Source organism: Spinacia oleracea, chromosome 6 (assembly GCF_020520425.1).
Source record: "Spinacia oleracea cultivar Varoflay chromosome 6, BTI_SOV_V1, whole genome shotgun sequence".
NCBI classification, from domain to species: Eukaryota; Viridiplantae; Streptophyta; class Magnoliopsida; order Caryophyllales; family Amaranthaceae; genus Spinacia; species Spinacia oleracea.
This window is the reverse complement of record NC_079492.1, coordinates 121,378,752-121,406,428: the sequence shown is the minus strand read 5'-3', so window position 1 is coordinate 121,406,428 and position 27,677 is coordinate 121,378,752. Positions and strand designations below refer to the sequence as shown.

Genomic DNA, 27,677 nt, shown 5'->3' with positions numbered 1-27,677 from the left:
ACTTGAAAACAAAATGGCATGTTTTGATACTTTTAGCTCAGTCAGTCACAGCAGCCATTTGATATAATTCGTACTATTTTTCAATCATTGAAGACTTGCACAAAGCGCCACACAATGCAATATGTAACAATTGCATAAGGTATGTTATAGTAGTAGTTCACTCTTAAACTCTAAAACATACATGTTTGAAGATAACATCGTGATCATACAATTGCATCGTGTATCCACATTGAATTGAATTTTCCATCCAAATGGCTGAAGCAGTAATAAAATGCGATATGTTGCAAAATCAAACGTCACTAATTCTCTACCAGCTACTTCGGATTTTCTGAAGAACTGATGATCTCTTCAAAGGTTTCCATGTCGATGGTCATACCATCATCCACTTCAGCATCTACTTCGGACATTACTTCATCCCTGTCTCCTGTCACTGCGTTTTCTACTGATACGGAATGTGGAGGACAGAGGGGCTGAGGCTGAGGCTCAGGTTCAGATTCACGCAGAGCTGGAATATGGGGAAGAGGTTGAGGCTGAGGCTGATGCCGAGGCTCGGGTTCAGGCTCACGCAGAGGTGGAGGCTGAGTCTCAGGTTCAGGCTCACACAGAGGCGGAGGTTGAGTCTCAGGTTCAGGTTCAGGCTCACGCAGAGGCGGAGGCTGAGTCTCGGGTTGAGGTAGAGGAGCAGGCAGAGGCTGGGCATCCACAACCTGTTCACTTGAGGCATCTGCTAGTTGCACATTTGAGGGAGGATATGGATCCGTAGATTTCATTAGAGTACTTGTCACCAACAGATTCTGTGAAACATAAAATAAACACGTCTCAGATCGGTACCAAAGTGTACAAATTCTTGGAAATATTATTAGTAAGATGCTTGGTTGCAATATGTGTCTATACTACAACATAAACATCCAAAATGAGCATGATCGAGTAAAGCAGCCTCAGAGGTAACTCAAAACTAAGAAGTCTAAAGCACGTCAACAACAGCACCACACTCAGCAAGGAAACTTTGCCTTAAGTCATGATACTAAGGAATCGAGAGGGGTGCTTTCTCCAGCTGCAAGCTTGTTTCAGATTTATCATTCTAAGGGCACGCTTGGATTGGGTGTAATGGATTATGAGGGTAATAAAAGTCAAACCACCATAATAAAAGGACAATGAAGGTGAATTGAGGTGGTTGCAAGGAGGGTGGTGTGGTGGTATTGTGATGAGAAGTTGTGGTAGTGGTGGTGTTGTGAGGAGAAGGGAGAAAGGGGGGAAGTAATTACCCCCCAAATGAGGGTAATAATAACCCTAGTGGGATGGTGGGTAACTATTCCCCCCATGATGAGGGTATTTGTTCCCCCTTCCCTTTTATTTTCTTCTTGCCAACACTAGCTTGTTCCCTTTGCCACCACTTCATACCCTCATCATCACCTTCAATTACCTTAGTTTGACTTTTATTACCCCTTTAATACATTACCATCAATCCAAGCATGCCCTAAAGGTAACCATCTTATTTCTACAGACTCCAGCACCGAGCTAGTTGGATATTCTAAAAGGATTTAGACTGAAGCAACAGAAATGACTGTCACTCAATTCAAGGAAGAGCACCCCTGTGAGAAGTGACTGCTAAAAACAAGATATTTTTCTTTACTTAAGCTGTGGTGGATCCAAGGGGGGGCCTATCTAGGCCAAGGCCCACCCCATGAAATGGTAAAATAATTTATCGTACGTGAATCACATAAATAACAGTTGGCGCAATTGTGTTTTTACCAATAACTATTAGCCAGTCTACATGTAACCCGCGTTCGATTCTTCCGCACTATCCTATTTTTTTCTGCCCTATACTACTATGTAGTATAGTACTCCATATGTTACATTACATATATCGACTGACATTAATCTCTTTGCATTCATTCCAATTAATAAAATATTTGTAATGACTGTTGCATGAAAATTGTTTTATGCTCCACTTTTTTATTTTTTTGCTGAAGACTTTGTTCGATACTCAAAAATTGAAACTTATTGTTTTATATACTTCATACTCCGTATAACTTTTTGTTAAAAAATTAATATTTACTCTGTATTTCAATTAAAGCATGGGTAATTGGGTATTCATACACTGTTATTTCAAGATGTAGCAGATAAAATATGTTTAGGTCAGCAGAAACAGAGCTGGATATCATCATGGAACACAAAATAACCATTTCACCTGGTGAGTGTGTGTTGGGTTGGGTATGTCGGTTTCCAGCAGTTACGGATCCTGGTTATGTTGGGTCATAGAAGTGTTGAGGTAGACTGGGTCAAGTCAGATATATTTGATGTGAGCTTCATGGTAAGTTGGACATGATTGGGTTAGGTCATTTTGGGGATAGTATGGCTTCAACTCATACCATACCAGATTAGCTTTGTTAAACAATATTATTTTAAGCATATGCACATTGGATGATTGGATGCATGATATTTACAAAAGTTTTCCTTGTCATTTAAGGATAAGCATATTAGCCTTGAAAAAAAAAATGCTCCTTTGATTACTTAAGTTATATGCATATTGGAAGCATGACGTTACATTTACTACATTTTTCCTTATCATTTTTTGGACAAGCAAACTTACTACATTAGCCTAAAAATTAGCTACTTTGATCACTTAAAGAGAAGACTCAATACAATTATATTCAAACTCTAAACCGCAGAACCAGCAATTTTTTGGTCCATCCAAATTCCTGACCATTTCGATTCGGCTCAATTGAGCTTCTAGCCAATTTGGGTCCAGGTTTGGGTTTAGGTTTATTCAGTTGTCGAGTATAATAAGATTTCAGGTTAGATCAGATCAGATCAGATCAGATCAAATTCATTTTAGATAATAGAAATCTGATTTCACTCCAGATACTAAGTGGTGGGTGAGATGTCAGGTAGATTAGGTTGTTTTCTTCTACTCAAGTATGGGTTTACCACTGGAAAACCTGATATAGAAATCAACGGGGCCTTGTTGTCGTCTATTTCCGGCTTACCAATGCGGTGATCATTGCATATGAATTTACGGTGATATCATCTTCTGCTTAATGCATATATTCATCTTCTGGTTATCCTTTATTATTTGGTTCTTTCTTATTCATTGTGTAACGTAGATTTGAAGGATTCAAAGACAGTTAGGATGAAATTATATGTTAATATCACAGAATGAAGAGCCTGGTTCCTTTGGAATAAAGTTAATGATGAGTTGATGACCAAATCATGTTGGGGGTTTGGGACAAATTTCAAGAAGCAGCTAGGCTAGTAAGTTCAAGAAAGTGTGAAGCATTAGAACTATAACATACCTTTTCTAGTGCCAGAGCAAGTTTGGACAAATTTGGGTAGATATTCTGAGCATTCAGTAATATCTGTTCATGCACAAGGTTAAATTGCAATATTAGCCACGTCAAGATAAGTAAAAGATGGTGTAAAAATGACAAGAACGCAAATATGCAATTATATATCCAGGAACATCAATATCTGCTTTAAGTAAAAATAGGTTTCCCTTGGACCTCGGGGCCAAAAAGTAGATATGTGACCTAGCACAGAACAAGTCTGCTGTCCAGATTCCGTTTCACCCAACCAAGCAAGATACAAATGCAAATTTTAGTTTTTCTGAGCAGAATAATATGCATTCTACTTTTTGAGGAAGGAAATGTACCGCAAAAATATATTTCACAATACTAAATCATAGAGGATATTCCTTTAGGACTTTGAGGATACCAAACTGTAAAATTACACGTCGCCATGTCCCTCATTTGTGATCTACCAAATACACTTATAATACTTGGAAGTCCTTTTCTCATCCCTTCTCCAAATAGAGAACAAGGTGATAATATCAGTAACCTCCGATATGGATTTGGAATCTCTTTGATCTAATATGCCTAAGTAACATAAAAGCAGAATGGTACTCTAAACAACACGTTGTTGTTGCAACTAGATTTTGATAAGCTCGTGAAATTTCACGCCGACGAATTGAAATTGTAATTCCATCATACCGCACCTGACGCAGTTTATAAGTAATACAAGCTCGTGTAATACAGAGAAAAAGAAGTGCTCAATACAAGAGGTTCAGTTTCAAAGTTCCATTATTGTAGCTATTTCCAACATTAAAAAAGATTTTCCAGATTTACGAATGACATCAATTAATAGCACGTTTACAAGTTTGGTTTCGACCTTTTTATTTATTTAAAAGAGCAGTAAATAATAAACTATTCAAAAGAGTTGCAACGTCAAATAATTTAGACCCAAACTCCAAACAGCACCAGAACTGAATAAAACACAAAAAACACTAAAATTCTTTTAATTTAAATGTACGACAGTGAAGGGCCTTTATTACTTTCTGATGTGAATTGCTAAGCTTCAGCATCATCCTGTAATTGAAAAACTTGTGTTTGAGCCCCTTTTACTGATGCAGTTGGATAACTTCTAGGTCCCGAAAACTTATAACTAGGTTTTAACGCTAAAAATTTAGCAACTTATAACAATTAGAGTACAGAACTGAAGCAGTCAGCAAGAATAATCAAATTACCTCGCAAAGCCTTTGCAATGTGAATGGTGGCCCGTCTAGGAAGCTGAAAAGAGCTGTACATAAAAAGAAAAGCTTCAGAAATGATATATCACTTTAATTGCTCCTAAAGGAAAGACCACCACACAACAGATCATCAGTAGAAAAATAAAATCACACTTTTGCAACAGTTAGCAGTCTTGGCATACTAACATTTCCTAATCATGGCATCATTGATAAATCATAATTTCTTTTTAAATAGCTCAACTCAATCACATAAACATGAAAACATTTGCCCATAAGTACCTAAGTTATTCAATTTCACATATGTAATAGATTAGAATCCCTACTCCTAAATGCCTCCTTCAAGCAGTACTTTAAAGGATATATGATGGCACCGAAGCCAAAAGTGTCACATTCACCAGCAGCATAATTTCTCACTTTTTTTAAGCTACGAGATGTCACTTTAACTGGTTCCCTGCTTCATGGATGGAAGACATAACAGTGGTCGCTGTGCATGAGTTAAATAGTTCAAATAAAGACGGCACAAAAAGGAGACTGAAAATGATTCCTAAAGCAGGGGAGCGATGCGTTGACAAAGGACTGGGACGACATGCATGTCATTAGGAAACTATAAAACGTATCAGTGCAAGGGAGAACACATAAAAAAACCAACAAATAGGAGTATGACATCAAAACTACAAAAAGATTTCTATTAACCCTGCTAACAGACAACTACAGGCTGTGATACGCACAAATGATCCAGGGATTCGAAGTAAGTGGCATTATCCATACTTTCCCAACTCAAGAAAAGAAATCACTGCCTCTACATTATGTCATCATCAAACATATTTTCTTCTCAAACTGAAGGAGAGAATTCCTCATTTCCATCGTTTTCAGTAACTAGAATAAGGAACAATACTAGTGTCAGATTGTCAGCTGAAATTTTCGAAGTTTTAGGGTGTGTTATTTCCAACTTATTTTTACAACTTTTGTTTCACTTTAGCTCAATTCCAGAAACTTATAAGTTCATATTCTTTTATTATGATTAAAATAATTGTTCTCAATATTTCTCCATTCCCATACAAAGTGGCATTTAAGGTTAATCACACAAATGAAGTAGTTTGTACTTCGTAGTTACTGCACCAGTATTAAAAACTGACAAGTAAATGCATCGAAATCTTAGTTTTAAAAGGCGCAAAAGTCCCTGGAGCCTAGGCACAAGACGAAGGCACACGCCTAACATAGGCAAGGCACAAATTTTTATTTATTTTGTGTGGTATTTATTTTCTGAAAAAAAATCAAAATAGTATTACTCGCTGTCACAAAGGAGTAAAATAGTAACTATAGTAAAATTAAAAGGCTTTTTGAGGAAGAAAAAAAGCAGAAAGGGGACTTACGAAGGTTCACGTAAAGAGACAAGAACAAAAGGGAGAAATTTGGGGTTTACTCTCTCGTCTCTTCATTATACGAAGTAGTAACTTTTAAAGGTTGGAAGCCATTAAAGTCGCATGGTTTTGACCTTTTTTAAAAACAATTATTACTTGTTGGCAATTGGAATGGAGCCGTATAGGCACTGCGCCTTGGAAACAGCGCCTTTCGGCTTTCGTAGGTGCATGAGCCTGTCACAGCTAAGGTGTCAGAACCTGCGCCTTGAGCCTAGGGGAGCCAAAGGCGCTATTTTCAAAACTAAGCTTAAAATGACAAATAACAGTGCAAGACTGTTTTAAATGAACGATATTATGGAACAAAAAAGTTAGTTAAGTAATCATATAACATATGGCGAGAGAATTAACGATAGCAATCTCAGAAAAGTAACAATAACAGAAATTTCATTCTAGTTCAAATTAAAATAAATATGTGTTCAGTTCCATTCTATACATTTTAGTTCAGTTAAATTCAGTACAACAAAACACACCATTAATTATGTGAATCCAATTAATGTTATGTAAGAGCATGGCCAACAGTTTTTGAAAATCACCTTTTGGACAAGCCTGGATGCTCTATCTAGCCTGTATGCTCTCACCATAATGACACTGATTAATGAATACACCTAATCTTAGCCTATGCTGATTCCTTTTGTTTGAACAATAGTAGAACAATATTATCTATCAAAAGCTTGAATGTTTGTCAAAGAAAATAATAGCCAAATATGCGCAGATTTCTTTCTTATATTTTGGGTGGCAATCTGGGCATACAGAAGACTAGAACAATCAGCACTAAGAATTCACAGCTCCGACAGGTAGCGGACTACTAATGGCTAGTGCTGATGAATATCAAAGACAATACCGAGATGCAAAATGCAAGACAGTGTGAAACTTAGCAAAAGAATACCTTCTTCCAAGCTTTTCACCAACTGTGTACGACTCTCCCCCATAGAAGGATTTTGTTGATCAGTAGGAATTCTTGTTTCTGGATATTCCGAAAGAACCTTGATGTTCAAATTTACAAGGGACAAGAAGATATCATAATCACAACAGAATTATTGAACTACAATTATAATTCCACAGGGAGAAAAACATATTAATACCAGCATTGTTAAATGATATAGACCTTACAACAAGCATACCTCACCATTACCTGCTTCAGCTGAAACAACAGCATGTTTTTCAACTCATCCCATTCATGCCTGAGTGACAACATAAGTCAAGGAAAATATCCATTCAGCAAGAAAGGCATAACTTCAATTTTCCAACTTTCACACTTATTCCTCCCACAAAGTTCCCAAGAAAAAATAGCTTTTGCAAAGTTGCAGTTATACGACTCCCCAGTTTCTACTTTAAGTTTAAAAGCAAGGTCTTAACATGTATACATTTGAGCATGTATGAGTGTGCCACTGTGTCAGTATGCATATGTCTGTGGGCGTGTATGTTTGGTTGCGTGGCCATGTATGTGCATCTGTGTGTGTATGTGACTATAGAGGATTAAGTTCAGATGAGAAGAACCATAGTGTACATAATTTAGAGCTGCAGCCTGCAGGTACATTTTAGAATAGGTTCATATATTTTGAACAGTTAGTTCATTAATTTTCTTTACTTGCAGAACTGCAGTACATCCGTAATAGTAGATAAAGCTATCCTTCATGTAGGTACATTATGTAGTTCAAAAACAATGCACTTAAAGCAGAGAAATAACGAAGCTTGCATCTCAAACATAATGAACTTATCCTTGTATGAAACAAGAAGTTTGAAATAGAAACGTACCAAAACTTTCCAGTTGACGCTATAATTTCCAAAACCCCCTTCACTTCTTCTGCAGATACCTTAGGATCAGATGCACCATTTCTAGAAACAAGAAGAAACGAGATGATAAGCAAATAAGGGAGGCTCGGATAACCTAAGAAAGACGATATCAATTCAGAAAGTAGACAAGCTAAACTCCCGTTGGCCCTTATAACATAAACCTACAAGGCTACAACAATATTGTAGCAGAAGATTACGTACTCTGACCCATATTTTAATTAAGGTTATTTGACAATTCAGGGTTTGGTTGAAAGTGGTTTGGCAATAAATGAGCAGATTCGACCTTAACAGAGTTTTGAACTCCTCAAGCCGCTAATTCACGCATCGGCGCTTAGAGGATTGAAACCTAGTGTATAATTCAAACATATCTTCCCATCATCACAAATAGAGTAATTGCAATTTACTTGATAAGATCTATAAATGATAAACTTTTACCTCAAAACTAGTGTTTACCTAATACCCTAATCACCCCCACGAACCACAAACCAAAAAAACGAATTACTCCCTCTGTCCCTTAATACTCGCATCGTTTTGACTTTTTGCACTATTCACATAATTCACTTTGACCCAATTGTATTTCTAGTATATGAAAACAAATGTTATTATATAATATATTGTTGGCGTCATCTTAATATATATTTTCAAAATATTAATATTTTATAAGTTTTTATAATATGTAGTTAAAGATATTGGTAGTCAAAGTTTTGCATTGGCAAGCGTGTCCGGTCGAAACGGTGCGAGTATTAAGGGACGGAGGGAGTATAACATCAAAGTGGTAGCTTTTTTGCCTAATTTAGCAAACTTGGTAGCGAATTGCGAACCCATACCCAATCTTATACTAGTTAGTCAGGTAACTATGATAAAAACCATGAGTAGGAAGAATAAACATCACCCAAAAAAATAAAAGCAGAGTAACTAAAATAAGGCATGGTAATAAGTACAAAGAAGTACAATAATATTGATTACAGAATTCATCCGCCTACCTAATTTCTTTCGTTCAACAGAAGATTCAATTATATCTTAAGATAGAGATGAGTGGGTAATGGGTTCTTGAGTTGACAAAGATGGACGAAGGAATAGACCTGGATGTTTTCTGCTTTTTTTTTTAATGGGAATAGACAGTGAGGGTTGATTAGGCTCTTAGGTTAGTCAAAGCGATATCTAAAGAGAAACGAAGGAAGTATGTTGATTAGGCTCTTAGGTTAGTCATATGTACAATCCGATTTACTATTCCTAAGATGTGTACAAAACTAACATTTTTGTTGGAGCCCCTTTCCTTCACTCTCCACTTAATAGGCATATTCAAAGTAGTAAATCTATAATAGGTACTCGTGTCACTACGGGACACAATTTTGTTGCACAAACCAAGTTTGAAAAGATGGAATGTGACACGAATCTTAAAGATGCACAAATGCAACTAAGTTCATCTAAGCAAACTCAGATGCAACTGAAGTCAAACGAAGTCAAATGCAAGCATGCAACTACAGTTTTTAAACAACTTTGATGGAAAATAAAGCACCTTCTCCTCCTAGAAATATTTTTCTACAAAGAATGCTAAAATAGTAGTGATTCTATAAAATATATATATTAGATGATACAACCAGAAATTACATATAGGTTTACATGCTAACAATTACATGCAAGTGTGAGCAGAACTAAATCACTTTGTACAGCATAAAACCCAAGAAGCATGGGATTGATAAATAATTAAATCCTAAGAAACTAAAAAGGTCAATTTTGTCTGCCAAGCTACAATCTGCAAGGAAAAATCGGCATGACAACTTGGAGGCGAAAGAATCTGAGAGCATTCAAATTTCCAGAGCCAAACAAAATAAAAGTCATGGTGATAAGAGGAAACTAGGAAAAGTTCACCTTTATTATAAATGAGTTTAAAGATCCATCATTCACCATTCAAGAGTTGATGGGATCTCTGGAGACACATGTGCATCTTGATCTTCCCAGAGAAGAGTGGCAAAAAATAGGAGGTAGATCAAGCTAGTAAACATAGAGGAAGTCAATATGGAAGGAGTCGTGCTCAAATTTTGGTTATGGTAGAGGACGAGGTAGAGGCCTAGGACAATATCAAACTGTCAACCCGTAATTGCCGTATTATTACAAGCTATGCTATAATCATCAGAAAGTTATCAAAGACGCGAAAAGAGTTGCATCCCAGAACACTCCCCCGGAGTTTGTTGACGGAAAGCAGGCAGAGCGAATTTCACACAAATGGAGAAGGTGAACAAGTATTATATGCCGAGTTAAATCTGATGATTATGGATTCTTCAACCGTGGATGAAGCACTTCAAAGAAGAAGGGATCAAAAGGCAGCTGAATATTCAAAGAACACCTAAACAATTGGTATCTTAAAGAAAAAAAGGCGCACTATTTCTGAGATAGCAAGGAGCTTGATGGAAGGAAGAGGTCTGCATAAAACTAATGTGATGGAGCAGTTAATAAAATAGTCAATCAACTAAACAATTTATACAAGAAACCTTATGAAGCTTGGTAGATAGCCGGTTGTTACTCAGATCAACTGATCAAGGTACAGATTAGTTTTCTGGGAAAAAAAAAAAACTTTGGGGACTACGTCAATCAACCAAAAAGCTGTTGTCTCCTAGGTCCTCGAACTATGGAAATAATAGTTTATGAAAATGGATGATGAAAGAGTTCAAAATCACAAGCATATATTCAACCGCAAGAAAAAAGCTAGCCCTTAACATATGCACACACCAAGAGAGGAATAACCCAATAAAATAATAAGTTAATAATATTCACATGGCTAAGCATGGAAGGGCAAAGCCCTTAGAATCAAGAACCTTGACAACATGACAGCAACCATATTCATGACAATAAAGGAAACAAAAACAGTGTGTCTTTCCATCAATAAAACTTAGTCCACTGAAACAATAGGCTTCATTGAGGAACAAAAGGCCTTTCTGAATAAATTGATTGACAGTTAGTGTATAAAGAAGTTGTTGACTGTACCAAAAAGAACAGTGAACCCTGAAATCAAAACTCCTTTCATGCATATTCTACACATTGTACTTGCGCACTTCGCTAAGTTTACCTTGTCAACATCATAAAACTTGCGCACTTCGCTAAGTTTACCTTGTCAACATCATAAAACTTGCGCACTTCGCTAAGTTTACCTTGTCAACAACATAAAACTTGCACACTTCGTTAAGTTTACCTTGTCATCGTCATCAAACACCCTACCTCCTCCAAAAAATTCCAACCAAGTTTGCTTGATATCAACAAGAAAATATTGTGCATATGACAGTTGAAAAATAAAGAAGTTTATCCCCTGTCTACCAAACATTCCAGGTACTAACACATATGACACTAGAACAACACTAACCAAAACAATAGTCTAGTTTCAGATGCTAGCTTACAATTCCACAATAATTTCTATTTATACTAACAAAAGGTTATAATAATAAAAGGTCGTATATAATGTTGTTCCCTCTGATTAACATAAGCAATGAATTTTTAGCCAATTTTGCAGTCGCAATTTACTTATATTGCCTTGGCTCAAAATCTGTATTCCCCCAACATAACCACAGAGAGACACTAAGAGGAGCGGAGAGCCGGAGCATACCTAATACTTGTATGAGTAGATATCGATTCAAAAGTTGATCATAAACTTTACTGAATGCGTACTTAATGAGCTCTATACCAACTGTCAAGTCAAGTTCAAGCTGGTTTGGTATGTAGTTCTTTCCTTTCAATATAGTACAAGGTAGTAACATATTCATGAGAAGTAATGACCGACCCGCTTTTTTTATCTTAGCTAAACCCAATCAAAGTAAATTAGCAACACATGCATCTCTATAAGCTCAAAACCTAGATACATTACAGCCTCCAATTCACTAAAAATAGCTCAAACCCCAATTAAGCATGATTCTACATAAAATTAAATTATTAACCAAATTAAGCATAAATTATGGAAAACCCAGAAAATTGAGCATGAATGAAAGAACCCCAACCCCAATTAAGCATGCTTCTACATAAAATTAATCAAAAGTAAACCCAAAATAACCAAAGATGCCCATTATTAAGTGTCTAAAAATTAAACAAACTCAGCATAAAAATTATATATATAAAAAAAAACAGAAAAGTGGAGCATTAATTGGAAAAGAAAAAGTACCCATTAGAATCTGAGACTTGAGGAACAAGATCATCTTGATTATGAGGCACCCCAACATCGGAAGAATTGGGTGTGGGCTGAGAATGAGAATCCTCGATTGGTGGAATCTCCATTCGAGCAGGATTCTTTTTTTTTTAACTACGGAGTAACAGAAACAATTACGAAGAAAATTTGAATTAGATTCAAGAAATAAATATTTCAATTATAAATGAACAACAGTATTAAAAGAAGAAAATAGAAATGGAAGTGACAGACGCACCAGGCACCAGCCGAGAGAGAAACTTGGAGAGATTTGGATTTTGGAGTGATTGAAATTGGTAAGCGGGTGTTTGAACTTTGAAGTGGCGAGTAAGTGGCAATCTATACTCCGTATTACTCCTCTCTGTATTTGTTTAATGGAACGTCTTTTCCGGCCGTATTTATTTAATAGATACACTTGTCATTTTTAGTAACTTATAAACCCCACTATCTAATTAAATAATCTATCTACACCCCACCTCCCACTCCCTAACATACACGGTCCCCACTTGTTTTTCTTATTAAAATATCTATTCAACCCCACTTGTTTTATTAATTCATTTCATTTAAATCTTCTCCTTAATACTCGTGCTCGGCCAAGTGTATCTCTTAAATAAATATGGAGGGAGTATTAAAGTGGAGTGTTGGCTAATGCGAGGGCTTCAAAACCCCAATTACTACACTTGGTCGGGTACGTGTATTAAGAAAAAGAATTGAATGAAATAAAGTAATAAAACAAGTGGGATTGAATAGATATTTTAATAAGTAAAACAAGTGGGGACCATGTCATTTTAGGGGATTGGGGGTGGGGATGGGATGTAGATAGATTATTTAATTAGATGGTGGGGTTGATAAGTTACTAAAAATGGCAAGTGTATCTCTTAAATAAATACGGCCGGAAAAGGCAAGTGTATTCCTTAAATAAATACAGAGGGGGTATCTCTCAGCTACTCTCTCCTCTTGGAAACAATTGAAAAAGACACGAAGGATTATTGACTAAATAAATCTAATATCTATCTATCTATCTATCTATTACTATATACTAAAAGAGACACCAGGAATGGCACGTGTTATATCCTGGTGAAAAATTTTCCCGCCAAAAACTCTTTTCTAGAAAGACATATTTATTTTGTTCTTTTTATTTTCTCTCCTTTTGTATAAATGTTTATATATAGAAAAATAAATATAGGATTATGGAATATGCCATTATTAAAATTTTGGTAAAATTTTAGTCAAACTGTCATGTCAATAATATAAAATATCCTTACTCGATATTTTGATCAAATTAGCATATTAAATATATCAAATATTTTAGTCAGATCATAATATTAAACATATAAAATATATAATACGTAGTATGTTTAGATTATCTTTCGCAAACTTTTATAAAAAAGATGGTCAAATAATAATGTTTAAATATCCGTGCGTGCACGGGACCTAATCTAGTATATATATGAAGGAGGCATATTTGCCGAAATATTAGAGCGCGACATAGGATTACTATTGGTTTCGACCAATGAAAAATAAGATTTCTAATTTATTTTTGAATTAAAAAAAATCGAGTGCTACGTTCTCTAACATTCTAATCTAATATATATATATAAAGGAGGCATATTTGCTGAACTATTAGAGCGCCACCTAGGATTACTAATGGTTTCGGCCAATGAAAAATAAGATTTCTAATTTATTTTTGAATTAAAAAAATCGAGTGCCACATAGATAATTAATTAGGTGCCACGTAGATATTTAAATTAATTAATTAATTACTAATATATACAATTCCATCCAAACATATTTGCTGAACTATTAGAGTGCCACCTAGGATTACTAATGGTTTCGACCAATGAAAAATAAGATTTCTAATTTATTTTTGAATTAAAAAAATCGAGTGCCACATAGATAATTAATTAGGTGCCATGTAGATATTGAAATTAATTAATTAATTACTAATATATACAATTCCATCCAAAATCAAGCGCTCTAATAATTAAAGAATAAATCTAAAATAAAATTCATCCAAAATCAAACACTAATCTAAAATAAAATTCAATCCAAAATCAAACATTAATCCAATATTAGAGCGCCACGTAGGAAATCTACTGGTTTCGACCAATGAAAAATAAGACTTCAAAATTATTTTGAATTAAAAAGTCGAATGCCACGTAGATAAATAATTAGGTGCCACGTAGATATTTTTATTAATTAATTATTAATATTTCTTATATACAATTTCATCCTAAATCAAACACTATAATAATTATAATCTCAACAAAAAAACACTATAATAATTAAAAAATAAATCTAAAATGAAATTCAATAAAAAAAAACCAATCTAATCTAATATAAATATAACAGTTGATATATATAGGAATTTTATTTTAATGTAACAATTTAATAGAAACCGTGCATCGTACGGGCTAAAATCTAGTAAATGAATGTAAAAGGAAAACAATATCAATCAAACAAGAAAAAAGGAAAAACCAAGAAAAGTAATGATGGACTGTAACACCCCGACCTCTAAATCACTTATTAAGGCATACTTAGCAGCAAAATTGACCTAATTCGGTCAGGACATTACCTGCCGTAACTCCGTCTTGGGAATTACAAGGCAACCATCAATCATAAGCTATTAAACTCCAAAATTAACATAATAATCCTTTTTAATTCCTTAATAAAAGTACGTAACTTAATCAAGAATCTTTACTTAAACTTGTTACAACTTAACATTAACTTAGGTGAACATTGTAATAGTGAAATCCTCGCCACTACTCGTTTCCGTGGTCCCCAACAGTACCTAAAACAGAAAACAAAACGGTGAGCCGAAGACTAAGTAACGAGTTACCCTAGCATCGTAACATCGTTTCAATTCATTTTATTTAATAAACAGGGAGAATAAAATATAGTAAAACATTTAATAAATAAACATTTCAGAAGCATCATTTCGAAAATATCATTTCAGGAACATCGTTTCAGGAACATTATTTCAGGAACGTCATTTCATTAATCTTTTTCCTTTTTACAATATTATTCTGGTCGTCAGGACTTTACAGGAAAACATGGTAGGACGTCTCCTACGAACAGGGGAAGCCAGTGCTTCATAACAGGGGGAGTCAGTGCTCCATAACAGGGGAAGCCAGTGCTTCTTATCAGGGGGAACCTTGGTTCCATATCAGGGGAAGCCAGTGCTTCTTATCAGGGGGAACCTTGGTTCCATATCAGGGGAAGCCAGTGCTTCTTATCAGGGGGAGCCTGGGCTCCATAACAGGGGAACTTGACCAGTTCTTACACTTTCAATTATCATGTTTACATTTCTTTTACGGGAACATTAATCAGGAAGAATCTCATTCATTCAGGATATTTCAGTAAAACCATTAAATCTCGTTATTTCATAAAATCAATTCTTTCAGGAATAATAATTCATTAAATCAATACTTTGCATAAAAGCTGCATTATCATAAAACAATTCATTCAAATCATACTTGTAATCCCGCAAATCATAAAATATCATTATAAAACATCAATCATTCATAACATCATTCATAAATACATTTCGAAGGGATTGCGGGTACTAGCAATAACCGTTACCTCAACCGTAGTTTTTATACTTCCTGTCTGATGGATCGTCCTTCCCGAGCCTCGAGTCCAATTTCCAAAGCCCAATTGATTAGAATGGCTCAACTGTATATGGGTTGGATGAGAATAAAATCAAAGTTGTAAAACCAAAATTTGATTTTTGGTTTCTGGGAAGGGAAACACGACCGAGGAAAGAGAGGAGGGAGGAGGGAGCTGGGTTCGGTTTTGGGTGGTGGCCGGTGGCCCGTGGTGCGCCGACAGGAGGGCTTCGCAGCGCAGCAGCACCGTGGTGCTGTACGTGCGACGGTGGTTTGCGGGAGGGGGGGAGGAGCTGGGCACGGTTGAGAGAGGAAGGCAGGGGAGATGCAAGGAGGAAAGAGGGGAGGTGGTGAACGGGATATGGGCGGCGCTTCGCAGCGCGAAACCGTGCCGGAGAGAGGCGACGGTGGCGGTGATTCACGGCGGCAGAATTAACGAAGGGGAGGGGAAAGGCGGGAGCAGAGGAGAGGAAACAGGGGAGTATGAGGGGCGGGTTTTGGGGCCGGTTCTGGAAGGAGATGGAGGCGGTGATGGGTTTTGGAGTTGGTGCAGGTGGCTGGGAATGATGGTGGCAGTAGGTGGTGGTGGAAGATGGTGGTTGCAGTGGTTGTTGATGGTGGTGATGGTTCGAAACACAGAGGAGAATGAGAATTGAAAATTAGTTTTGATTTTCTGATGTTGAATTCCAATTGGTATTATGACTGATTTGTATAGTCAAGAAGAGTAAATGGGAAGGAAAAGTCCTTGGTCTCCAAGGCATGAATGTAGACAGATTTCAAGGAAGGGAGTGGAAACATACGTGGAGAGGGGGATGAAGAAGAGAAATAGAATTTTTTTTCTCTTTTAAGGGCATTTTAGTAATTTAACAAAGTTAGGCAATTTTCAGAAAATTGGTTGCTATTTTTGGAAATTGATAGAATGCTTAATTAAAATAAAATTTTGAAATAATTCTTTATAAAATATCGTTAACGAAAAAAAAATAACTTTAGTTTTCGAATAAAATAAGAACGTTCCGAAATTATTAAAAATCCGAAATAAATTACGAAATAACTAAGATGTAAATAGTAGCTTAAGCTCGTAAATTAAATTGTTAAAATATGAAAGGTAAATCGTATAATCTATATTATAAATTCAAGTGAAGTAAAATTTCGTTAATTAAAAATAAAGCCCGAAATTAGGATTTAAAACGATTTTAGCTAAATAAAAATAATTAAGCATAATTAATCGAATTTTAAAAATTCGGGGTATTACATGGACAAACAAATAAAATAAAGAAAAAGAAAAGAATAAATAATTGTAACCAAAATCAGTTGAAATAACAATCCAAAGTAATAAAAGAATAAGACAATTATTAAAAGTTGAAGAATACTTCAATGAATCTTATACATGGAATAAAAAGTTCGTTGACATTTTTTATAGAGAAGTATTATTTAGGAAAATTAGAATCACTTATGTACTAAAATACTAATTTAACAACATAAACTTAATTAAATGTGGTGTACTATTTTTAGAGGTGAACATAGTCGGGTTTGGTGCGGTTTGAAACACTCAAACCAAACCGTAAAAGTACGTGTGTTATATTATTTTGTCAAACAAAACCAAACTACATTACATGCCCAACTGGATTAAACCACTCCACATTAAAATGATTTGGTGCGGTTTGGTTTTCAGTTTAACAACTTTGTTTTTGTTATAGTAGTTTGTAACATCTTTTTAACTAAACGTATTAAAAAAATGCTTGAGAAAATCAATATACCGCAGAATAAATCACATAAGTCACTATTCATACTTTTGGATCAATGTACATTGTATATAGTTCTTTAAAATATAAAAGAATATTTTATGCTTAAAAGGATATATTACGATTTGCAGTTTGAATTTCTTTTCCAAGCTTAACTGCTAAAACCCGTTTATTGCGGTTTAGACCAAACTCTAAAAACCCCTAAATTATTTTTGAGAAGGAGAAAGAAGACAATAGGATATCAGATAGAGATAATAGAGGTACTAAGTCCAACTATGTTTTGTGAATTTTATGCATTATTTTATTAGTTTCTATAGGAAATAAGGTAAAATGAATTACATATGTGTAGGTAATCGAAATATTTTCCATTTGCATTTACTCATTCTTAATTATCGAATAATTTGCAAATTTACAGATTACTTAAATTTTTGAGATTAACTTTAGTGATAGGTTGCTAATGATTCATGTCGTTTATTATTCGCTAAATCGAAACATGACACGTTTTTTAGGTGTATTTATATTAATTAATAGTTGAAGACTTTATATGAAGACCTAATAGAAGCACATCTAGTACGATTCTATTAAGATATAGGTAGACTATTATAGGAAGACTTAATAGAATCAAGTATTCTCCATTTGATGATATTTTAACTTTTTTGTAAAATTGATTGAATAACGACATTTGAAGTTGAGTGTATTGTTGTTGTTATATTAATTTAGCAGGATTATTTATTAATAGATATCATGTGCATTAGCACGGATACAAACTATTTATTGAATTATACGAAGTATATCCGAGAGTACCGTCCACCTTGTGCTTCCGGGATTAAAAACCGACAAAGTAAAATAAAACGCGCGTGAACAAGAACGCAAACGCAAACGCAAACTCAAATAAAGTAACATGTGAAACAACATAAATAATATAGAAATTAAAGTAACATACAAAATGAAAAAAATTAACCTAACATGACTAAAAATTATAACGTATCATTAGACTGAAAAACGAAGAAAGGTGAAACAATTTTTGGCGATTTGCGAGCTTTCTATCTTCTCTCCATTTACATTTCTTCAATCTCCATCAAAAGGTGAAACAATTTGAAGATTTCTGAAGTAAATATGCAAAAAAGCAATATGAAAATCATCCAGAAACACAAACAATTGAAGAACACAAGTGAGTAACACTAATTTTTGAATAATTATGTAGTTTCTTACTAATTTTTGTTTACATTCATAATTTTGAATTTTTTTGACTTATACACCCTAATTTTGGGAGGCTTTTTCTTTTTAATTGAACAATCTATCTATATAATATACTAAAATAGAGAAAATCAATGTGGTGATTACAAATGTCTCTCATTGATTGGTCTCTCTTTTAATTTTAAAAAAAATTAATTATTAGTCTACATTTGTTTTCTTAGTGAGGAAGAATCAGAGAGGATATTATTGATTTCCATTATAAAACTTAAAGATTATGTTGATAATAAATATTTTAAAATACTAGGTACGTAGTAAAATTGCAAACTATCAAAAATTCCATTATTAAACACACATATATTATTCTGAATATTCTTTTAAATTTGTGTTTTAAGGTACGTAGTTCCATATTTGTTTTGTGAACACAAGTTTAAACATCATTAAAGCTAATACGAAAGAAAGAGAAAATAAGGTTTAGACTTTTAATAGGATGTTAATATTATGACCGATCATGTATTATATGATTGTACTTAAATTCTTGTGTAAAAGCGTCTAACTAAAGTTCGAATATTTAGAAGTATATGAACCTCGATTTATATTTGATAGAAAAGATAAATAAATCCAATTGAAGTTCGATTTTATAGTTGTATATGAACCTTCTTAAGTTTAACCGAAATTCAAAAGGTTACGTTATTAATGTTCCCATGAACCCTGCTAAGCCAATGAACTAAGCTAATACAACAATAAACATTATTAAAGCAAATATAAATCTCTACTCTTTTAAAAGTGGCAGCCAAATTACTTTCCTTATGAACAGTAACACTTATGTCTCTTTACAAATTTAACCCCACCTTAGAGGAAGAGCAGAGCTCTTCACATGCTTCCCTTTCTGTATTCTTCAACCACTTTATTCAAGCTTTATCTTCCTCTAATTAATGGAGTTTCAATTCTTCATCCCATTCCAGAAAAATCATAACATCCCCATTTCCATCCCCATTTTCGTTCGGTGTTCCTCTCTCCTATTTGCTTTTGGTTCTTTTTAATTCAAATAGCTAAATGTTGAAAAATACCAAGTTAATTCCAAGAACCTGGACATTTCAATTTCCCCTTCTGTAAAAGAAATTGACCTTGGATCATAAAAGGGGAAAGAGAAGAGATTGAACTTGGATCATAAAAGAGGAAAGAGATAACGAAGAAGAAGCATGGGTTTTGTTGACGAAGAAGAGGTGTGGGTTTTGTTGATCTAAGCTGGGTTTACTCACTCGAACTTCATATCACTTCAAGCAACAATCTCAGTTTCAATTACGGAAATGTCGAGGTACTTAAACAGTTTTATAATTTCCATTTGTGAATTAAAGCTTGGTGAATTTTTCAATTTATGGGATTAAATGTTTGGCCTTAATTTACATCCTTCTCTTCTATTCTCTACTCTTTAAAAAGTATCAGAAGAACCGAAAACCCCCAAATTTTTGGTTTATGTAATTGTTTAGTTTTTAATTGTATTGCTTAATTTTACCCCTTTCTTCATCATTGTTTCTGGAATTCTGTTGAATTCCTCCTGTAATGTTAGTGAAAAATTTACTTTGAAGTTAACTTTACCTTAGCTTGTTTTCATGACAAATAGATTTTGATATTGTTTCGTAAAATATGATAATTTCTTAGCTGAATTTTTGTACTGAGTAGTCGATCAACTGAATTCTAACAGTGCAGGCGTTGTACTGCAGTGTAGTGCGTATTGGAAATAAGTAAATGCCACATTTAGCTATGAAGCATGTCTTTCTCTTTAGTTGAGTTATTAGTACTCACTATGACACAATTATGTGTTGCTATCTTCCTAAAACTTTTGATTGATCTTTGTAGGGTCTCTTTGCACTATAAAGCTTAATTAGCCAAACCATAGAAAGAAGGCCAACAAGCACAACATCCCTGTCTGTGAGGAAAAAGTTACAGAGAAAAAACTTTATTAGGTGAAGAGAAGGGTGAACCAGTTGCAGGTTTCAGTTGTGGCATTAGCTCAAAGGAAGTTAGAAATAAAGAAATTAAATGAAAAGTTAAGCTCCTTGGAAGACCAGCCGAAGAAATACCAGGAAGAGGCCCATGAGGTTTGCGGAATTGTTAAATCTAAGAAAATTGAAATCGAAAACATGACTGAAAAATCAGGCGTGAAAAGCTTACTTCTTTTGAAGGACAACTAACAGTACACCAAGAAGAAGCTCGTGAAGCCTCTGGGATCGCTGAATCAAGAAAATCTGACATTGAACAGTTGCAGTTGTGGCATTAGCTCAAAGGGAGTTGGAAATCAAGGAGTTAAATGACAAGTTAAGCTCCCTTGAAGACCAGCTAAAGAAATACCAGGAAGAGACCCTTGAGGTGTCGGGGATCGCTGAATTTCGTAAACTTGAATTTGAAAATATGCTTCTGAAATTACAAGAGAAGACGAAAATGGTTGATAAACTGCATCTTGAAGCAGGTGAAGTTGAGACACGTAACGGAGCCTTGGCTGTGGCAAATATAAAACTCATTCAGGATCTAGCTTTGGCTGAGACCGAATAAAGTGATCTTCAAGCTAAATTGTCACATGCTCTGGATGAGAAGGATGCCATTGCTGCAAAATGTTTCTTGTCAGAGAAGGCAGTTGAGGAGTTACGCCAGGAGCTAACTTCTGAAAAGGAAAAGCTCCAGTCTGAGGTTTATACTTCGCACCTCAAACAATTTCATATTACATACGAAGTATTTTTTAATTTATTTTACAAAACATGATTTAACAATAAATTACCTCTCCTACAGATATCCGCAGCCAGCTTCACAAAACAATAAAGAACTTCAAGCAATTGTGGTCAAATTAGAAGAGCAACTAAAAGAATATAGAGGAAAAGAAGATGCTTCAATGATTGAGATTGAAAATCTTAACGTTGAAACTTATGAGAAATCTTCCCTGCAAGCAAGGTTGAAGGAACTTGAAGAGAAATGTCTGACAACTGAGGCTCAATAGAAATAAGAGGTTGGTATTAAATGAATTGTGAACCTTAATTCAGGTTTAGTTTGTCCGTCTTAAGAAAAACACACTTAACTCTCTATTTTTTTGCAGGTTAAAAATGTACATACATCTGCTACAGCGAGAGAGGTTGATTTGACTTCTCAGTTGGAAAATCATATGCAAAAACTCCACGATCGTGATTCGTTGTAGGAAAGGGTTGTGAAACTTGAAGAAGAGCTGCAGCTTGTAGAGACCACCGTAACCAAGCTGATTAGTTAAACGATTTTGCTTTATGCCTTCTTTTATACAAAATGCTCATGACAATAGTTTCAGACATATGTCTTCTTGGGAATAATTTGTTGCCAATCTTCGTAATCTCCAAACACTTATCAAATTCACTGAAAAATGTTAATCATCTGGATTGCTGGTCTAACAGAAAAAGGAGAGTTCCGCAAAGATATCTGAATTGGAAGTTGCCAAGAGTCATACGGCTGAAGAGCTTGACGCCAAAAACAAAAAAATCATGTTTCTCGGAAAGAAAATTGAGGAAGTTAGCTGTGTTGAAGAAAATATATCGTATTGTGAAACCTTGGTATACTCACCTTGCTTTGGCTGGCACTATCGGAGGAAAATGGTGGATGTGGATTATGAAGTATGAACTATGGAAGGATAACATCGAGGTATACACCATAACTTGTTCTCCTAACTTCTTTCAGACTATTATCTGCTGTAAGCTGTCAACAAATATGAAAAACTTACGCCCCTGACAGTAAACCTGCCAGGCCTAGATAATTTAGTTGAAATTTCCCAATATTATTAGGAAACCCTTTTTGTTACAGCTCAAATAGTTAGAGTCTTGAATACAAATTATCTACCCAAAATCCGAAATAATATGAGATAAATTACCCTACCAACTGAATTAGATGAACTGAATCTGTATTGGTCTTATGCAGGTGCATCTTGAAGCTGCACCTTACAGAAAGTATGGATGTCCACTTTAAGATGATCTATGCAAAATATTTACAAAGCCCATAGCTACTGGAAAATATGCTTTCTCACCTGAGATGATTACTCTAGTCACTAGCTCTACTTCACGGAAAAAAAAAGGCTTAAGCTTGTACCTATTATAGCAGTTGGATATCATGTAACAAACTACCTTAGAGTGGTTTGATTTAAGGAATATAGGCCCAATAATTTTGTAAACACTAACAAACTACCTTTGGTTTGATTCAGGGAATGTTAATCCCTACTTTTGTAAACTTTATGTTATAACTAAGTGTTTGTGCATAGTAAATAAGTTCTTACTCAATATATTCATAAGCACTAGAACATCATCAGCGCCATAACTGAAATACCCAGCTACACCGCATGCAACGCGCGCTGCCTACCACTAGTGATAGAAAATGTGTTTTAATATTTTAGAAGGGCATCAATTTTTAAATTACGGACATTTTGGATTAAAAGGTTAGTCTATCTAAAAACTTTTAACCTAAACCTTTTTATTTTTTAATTAAAGAACGAAACTAAATATGGTTCACATTTGTTCTTTTGGGGACTAAACTTTTAACTATGGGGACTAACCTTTTAACCATGGGGACTAAACTTTCAGATTTATAAGTTGATTTTAGCCGAATATAACGGTGAAAAAAAATAAAAATAGGTCCTTAACGGTGAAAAATTGCAAAAGTGAGACCCCATTCTTTAACTCTGACATAAGTATTAAATCTTTTCCATCCCACTATATCAAAAACAAAGGCTAACCAGGACATCAAATGATCAACATCTATCTTATAGGTATTAGTTCATGCTTCTTGGTTCTTATACTCTGTAAAACAATAATCAACGCATCTATCTATACCTAGTATTTAAAAACTGAAACCATAGGTTAGGATGTGACATGTAATCATATGTTATAATGTGACATGTGTCTTCACATCACAATCTTCTCTTAAAGAGAGTGATGGATAGCTCAGTTGGTTAGAGCTTCCATCCCGGTTCCAGGTGATCCTGGGATCGATTCTCATCCCCGCCCTTGTGGCTCATTTGCACCAAAAAAAAAAAACAATCTTCTCTTAAAAAAAAAAAAAAAAAAAGCCAAAAATCAAATACATCATTATTAATGTGCATGTCCTTGTGTTTAAAGAGGGAAAACTCAAAAGACTTCCCCTCCCCCCAAAAAAAACATGAAAAAACTAAAAGACATTCATACAAATAAATAATCATAATTTAATGAGCTAAGTTAAATTGTTATTAATATTTCATAACAATAACATTAATAAACATTAGTTCTTACTAAATAGAAGACATAAGAAGCTAAACATCTTGCCAGGATGAGCCATCAACTTCTCATCTTCAATGCACTCCTTATAAATAAATTGACTAACCACGTACCATTTTCGTTACATCACTTGCACAATCAACTATATATAATCACACATTTTCAGAGGTAATGTGTGTTTACTTTACGTGTCTATTTTTTTTTTATATGGCTAAATATCAATTTTGGTCAATTTATTATGATTATTTTAATAACCGTTTGTTTTTATAGACATTATATTATATGCTACATTTTTATCACCTTTGATTGATTTTTCTCACTAAATTTTGTTATATTAACTTAGTAATAACCTTAACACATACAACCTGTGATTTTATTTATTTATTTATTTATAACTTACATTAAACAAAAAATTACGAATACACATAAATAATCTAAAATTTCACAATATCTAAGTTATTGTATGTCGAGTAATGTAACTATGTAAATTCTTATAAAACTTTACAAAGTGCTCCCGTGCAACGGGTCAAAGTGCTAGTTCTCTTTCAAAATGAAGGACAACAATCCAAAACACAATACTTTAATCAACTACTTTAGCATGATAAGTTAGACATTCAAAAAGAAATATTAGTTCTCAGAAACTCATTATGATGTGAAAATTACTTGTCAGTTATCACAGACTGCATTACTTCTAAGAAAGCTGGAGATATTAATATAAGTTCCCAGAAACTAGTTTCAGCAAAGAAATATAAGCAGTTACTGTAGTTTAAAATTATGATTTTTTAATTAAAATGCCGAATTGTGATCACCTGTAGATAAAAAGAAACCTATCCCAATTCTGAAAAATAATTATTCAAGCATTCTCCTGAAGAGACAGAAAATATTAAGCTTACCAGCAGTTTTTCAAACTGAAGCGACATAAATTGTTTTAAATAGAATGATTTCATGAGCTATTATGACAAACCATGACTGAAATAGTAAAAATGGGGAGCATTTTCAATGCATCACAAAATTACAGAAGACAAGAAAATCAATACAGCCAACCAATACATTCCAGTCAGAACTCACACTATCCCATAGAGAAATACCTCCCTTTCCAATTGGGTTGATAATAATCAAGTTAGTGTCGCACCTAACCCTATCAAAAATAACCTTATCTACCTCTACAGCTAGTACAGTGACAAGCTAGGATCGAAATTCACAAGGACGGAAAAACTTGAGACACTACAAATGCTAAATGAGGTGGAACTTATTAAACCAGAACTACGAAACTACACTAGCAATTAACCACTAGGCAAAGGAGCACAAAAAGGAATCAAGAGACAACCATGCAAGTACGGCAGGTCGTGATTCAGTCCTAGGCATGGTCAAGCGAAGCACGACAAGTCATTGGTGAGAGTAGACCCCTATTCGTCTCCCAACGCGGGCCAATTAGTGTGACAAAATGTGGATTCTCACCCTGCATACAATCATCCTTACGTAAAGTTCAAGCATAAACCAAATAATAGTCTAATGCAAGGTCACAATCCCTTGGTATATATTCCTAGGTCAGCTACCTTAAGGTCAATGATACACAATTACTCAAGTGATCAATTTATATGCAACAAAGTTTGAATGGATTTGAAATGCAATGAGTTTAAACAAGCAAGCTTGAATCAAATCAAACCCTCAAGTCACAAAGTCAACCAAATCACCCTACCCGTAGCATGAAACTACGCATTCATGAATCATGAGATTAACTATTTCAATAACCAACTTCGTAAACATTCCATGGAAATATTCACAATCAATCTACTAGTTGAATAAACGCAATGGTCAAAGCACTCAACAAGGGAATAATCAAAATGAGAAATCTTTCAATACAATCCCAAACCACTTCCTGAAATGGCTGATCTTCTCCACCTCCACCATCTTCTCAACAGTCAAATTCATGAATTCATGAACAATGGCAACCGCTCGTTTCTCTGATCCCTTTATACCATTTTTTACTCTCTTCTTCTCTCCTGCCAACTCATATGGCCCAGTATATGGCATTAGTTGAGTACTACTGCTAATCGCTACAAAGGAATTGTATCATGTAGAGAACAAGTTCGATACATGTTTAATGTCTTGTGATTAATAAGCAAACATCAACAACAGATAAGAATGTATCAGTTAACCTCTGAAATTTGTGAATAATGCAAATAGACATTAAGCACCCTTTTTCCAAGCACCTCTTTAAAATCACTGTAGCAAGTCAGGGTAATTAAACGAGTAGCCATCTAGATATGGCACTCTATTCATAAATTCTGAGATTAAGAACTAGAGCAAGCAATTCCAATGAGGCAGGCAGAAGATTCAAATAATTGTAGAGTAGTAGCAAAATGACAATTTCTTGATTTGCTTCACACAGACAAGAACACAACAAAATGCCTTTTAGTTTGAAACTACCGTCAAATTATTCGCCTAATTGAAGTATTTGAAACATAAACTATCATAAACAAAACAAACTGAAATAGACAAGAGAGAGGAGAATACTCTTGATTGTTGCTGTTGTTCAAGTTACACTGACCATAATATTCCCAGTTTTGTGGTTAATTTTCTCAATAAGAAAAAGATCATTTGTCAAACTTATTTGACTAGAACGAAATGGAAGAAATGCAACAAACCCAGCAATAGCAACCGAATAACCTCCTCTCACTTTCCCCACAATAAAACCTTTCACCTTCAAATTCGACCGGTATTTATTCTTCAACTCCATCCAAGCACGCTTCTGCCGGTATCTTCTTGGAAGAACAAGCAGTGGTTCACCTGCAGCAACAGCATTCACATCCGCCGACCCCCCAACCAAATCGTTAAACCTCTCCGTTGCGCGCTCTTTCGCCGTTGAATCTCCAGCTACTAAATCGATGAAAAACCTCTCTAGAATCTGCTTGTTTATATGGGATTCACCCGTGACTAAGTCCAGGAATCCGACCCGGTTTTCGAATCTTATTTTCTCCTTGTTTTTCACCCCGATTAGCTCGTCTTGTAGGCAAATTCTAGGGGTTCCTATTCCGGAATCAACCAAAAATACTTCCTCGCTTAGTCGAACGATATTCGCTTGCAATGAATTTCCGCTGCTTAATTTGAAGCTTGAATTTGACATTGGATATAATTGATTCATGTAAGCACTGTGCTTTGAACCAGAGTATTCCGATGTTGAAGAATAAAGTCGAATTTTTCCGGCATTTCTGGGCAAAATGTTAGGGCTTTGCGAGGGTTTTGAGTCCATAGATCCGATTGCAAGTCCGTAATGGGAGAGAAGATTCGCGCTCCGGTGATGGAGCACGGTGGAGGAAGAGGTGGTGGAAATGGGTGGAGGAAGGGTGGGTTTGAGAAGAGAAGCGGGAGTAACCCTACGAGAAAGTTCCAATAATCTGCTCATTATTTTGTTGGTCTTTTTTGGATCTATCTATATACTTCGTATTATAAGGAAATCAATGTTGTGATGACAAATGTCACTCATTGATTGGTCTCTCTTTTAGATATAAAAAATAATTAAAAATTAAAATACTTGATTGTAAATTATTTTGTTACTTTTTATCCAATAAAGTATTTGATTCTTTTTTCCTTAAAAAAAAAATGTCATTCTATACATGAGGAATATTTTATAAAATCTTTTTATATTTTGGTAACAAATATAACAATATATGATTATATTTTTGTTAAAAAAATTAATCCATTATACGGAGTACGTAGGAGGATATTTATAAAAAATAATTAATGTAATATACCGATTTGTACTTACATAATTAGAATACAAATAAATTAGAAAAGCAACGAAGTATGAATAGTATAAAAAAGGTTACTATTATATTGTATAATATTTTATCAACTAAATTCGATAATTATAAGACAAATTTGCTAAAAAGAACCTTTTATAACCCAATTTTTGCGAGAAAGGACCTTATATAATTTTTTTTGTGAAATCACACCTTAATGTAATTTT

General features: G+C 34.5%; 2 protein-coding genes and 1 long non-coding RNA gene across 4 annotated transcripts; 1 reads left to right on the top strand and 2 right to left on the bottom strand.

Moving 5' to 3' along the window:
* Positions 1 to 57: 57 nt before the first annotated feature.
* LOC110805765 (uncharacterized) lies at positions 58 to 12,278 on the bottom strand. Of its 2 annotated transcripts, none has more exons than XM_022011387.2 (8): positions 12,147 to 12,278; positions 11,888 to 12,025; positions 7,702 to 7,782; positions 7,052 to 7,127; positions 6,833 to 6,929; positions 4,523 to 4,575; positions 3,297 to 3,359; positions 58 to 794 (listed from the first exon to the last, which is right to left on the bottom strand). In XM_022011387.2, exons 2-8 carry the CDS (start codon positions 11,998 to 12,000, stop codon positions 315 to 317), a joined length of 963 nt encoding a protein of 320 aa, XP_021867079.1. In that variant the 5' UTR covers positions 12,001 to 12,025; positions 12,147 to 12,278; the 3' UTR covers positions 58 to 314. The 2 variants fall into 2 exon arrangements, with proteins under 2 accessions (XP_021867079.1, XP_021867080.1); XM_022011388.2 differs by having other exon boundaries at positions 212 to 794; positions 7,079 to 7,127.
* A 6,988-nt stretch (positions 12,279 to 19,266) lies between these two features.
* On the top strand, positions 19,267 to 22,740 carry LOC110805767 (uncharacterized). Its single transcript, XR_002538103.2, has 5 exons — positions 19,267 to 19,770; positions 20,313 to 21,140; positions 21,240 to 21,453; positions 21,541 to 22,109; positions 22,383 to 22,740. It is a non-coding gene; the product is annotated as an uncharacterized lncRNA (long non-coding RNA).
* A 1,890-nt stretch (positions 22,741 to 24,630) lies between these two features.
* On the bottom strand, positions 24,631 to 27,128 carry LOC110805769 (ribosomal protein S1, mitochondrial-like). Its single transcript, XM_022011390.2, has 2 exons — positions 26,225 to 27,128; positions 24,631 to 25,166 (listed from the first exon to the last, which is right to left on the bottom strand). The coding sequence occupies exon 1, from the start codon at positions 27,111 to 27,113 to the stop codon at positions 26,244 to 26,246; it is 870 nt and encodes a 289-aa protein (XP_021867082.1). The 5' UTR covers positions 27,114 to 27,128; the 3' UTR covers positions 24,631 to 25,166; positions 26,225 to 26,243.
* Positions 27,129 to 27,677: the final 549 nt, after the last annotated feature.

Coding starts and splice junctions, on each gene's coding strand:
- LOC110805765 (XM_022011387.2), bottom strand. CDS start 12,000: ATGGAGATTCCACCAATCGAGGATTCTCATTCTCAGCCCACACCCAAT. Junction 3,360..4,522: donor CATTGCAAAGGCTTTGCGAG/GTAATTTGATTA, acceptor GTGCATGAACAG/ATATTACTGAATGCTCAGAA. Junction 795..3,296: donor TTGCTCTGGCACTAGAAAAG/GTATGTTATAGT, acceptor TATGTTTCACAG/AATCTGTTGGTGACAAGTAC.
- LOC110805769 (XM_022011390.2), bottom strand. CDS start 27,113: ATGAGCAGATTATTGGAACTTTCTCGTAGGGTTACTCCCGCTTCTCTT.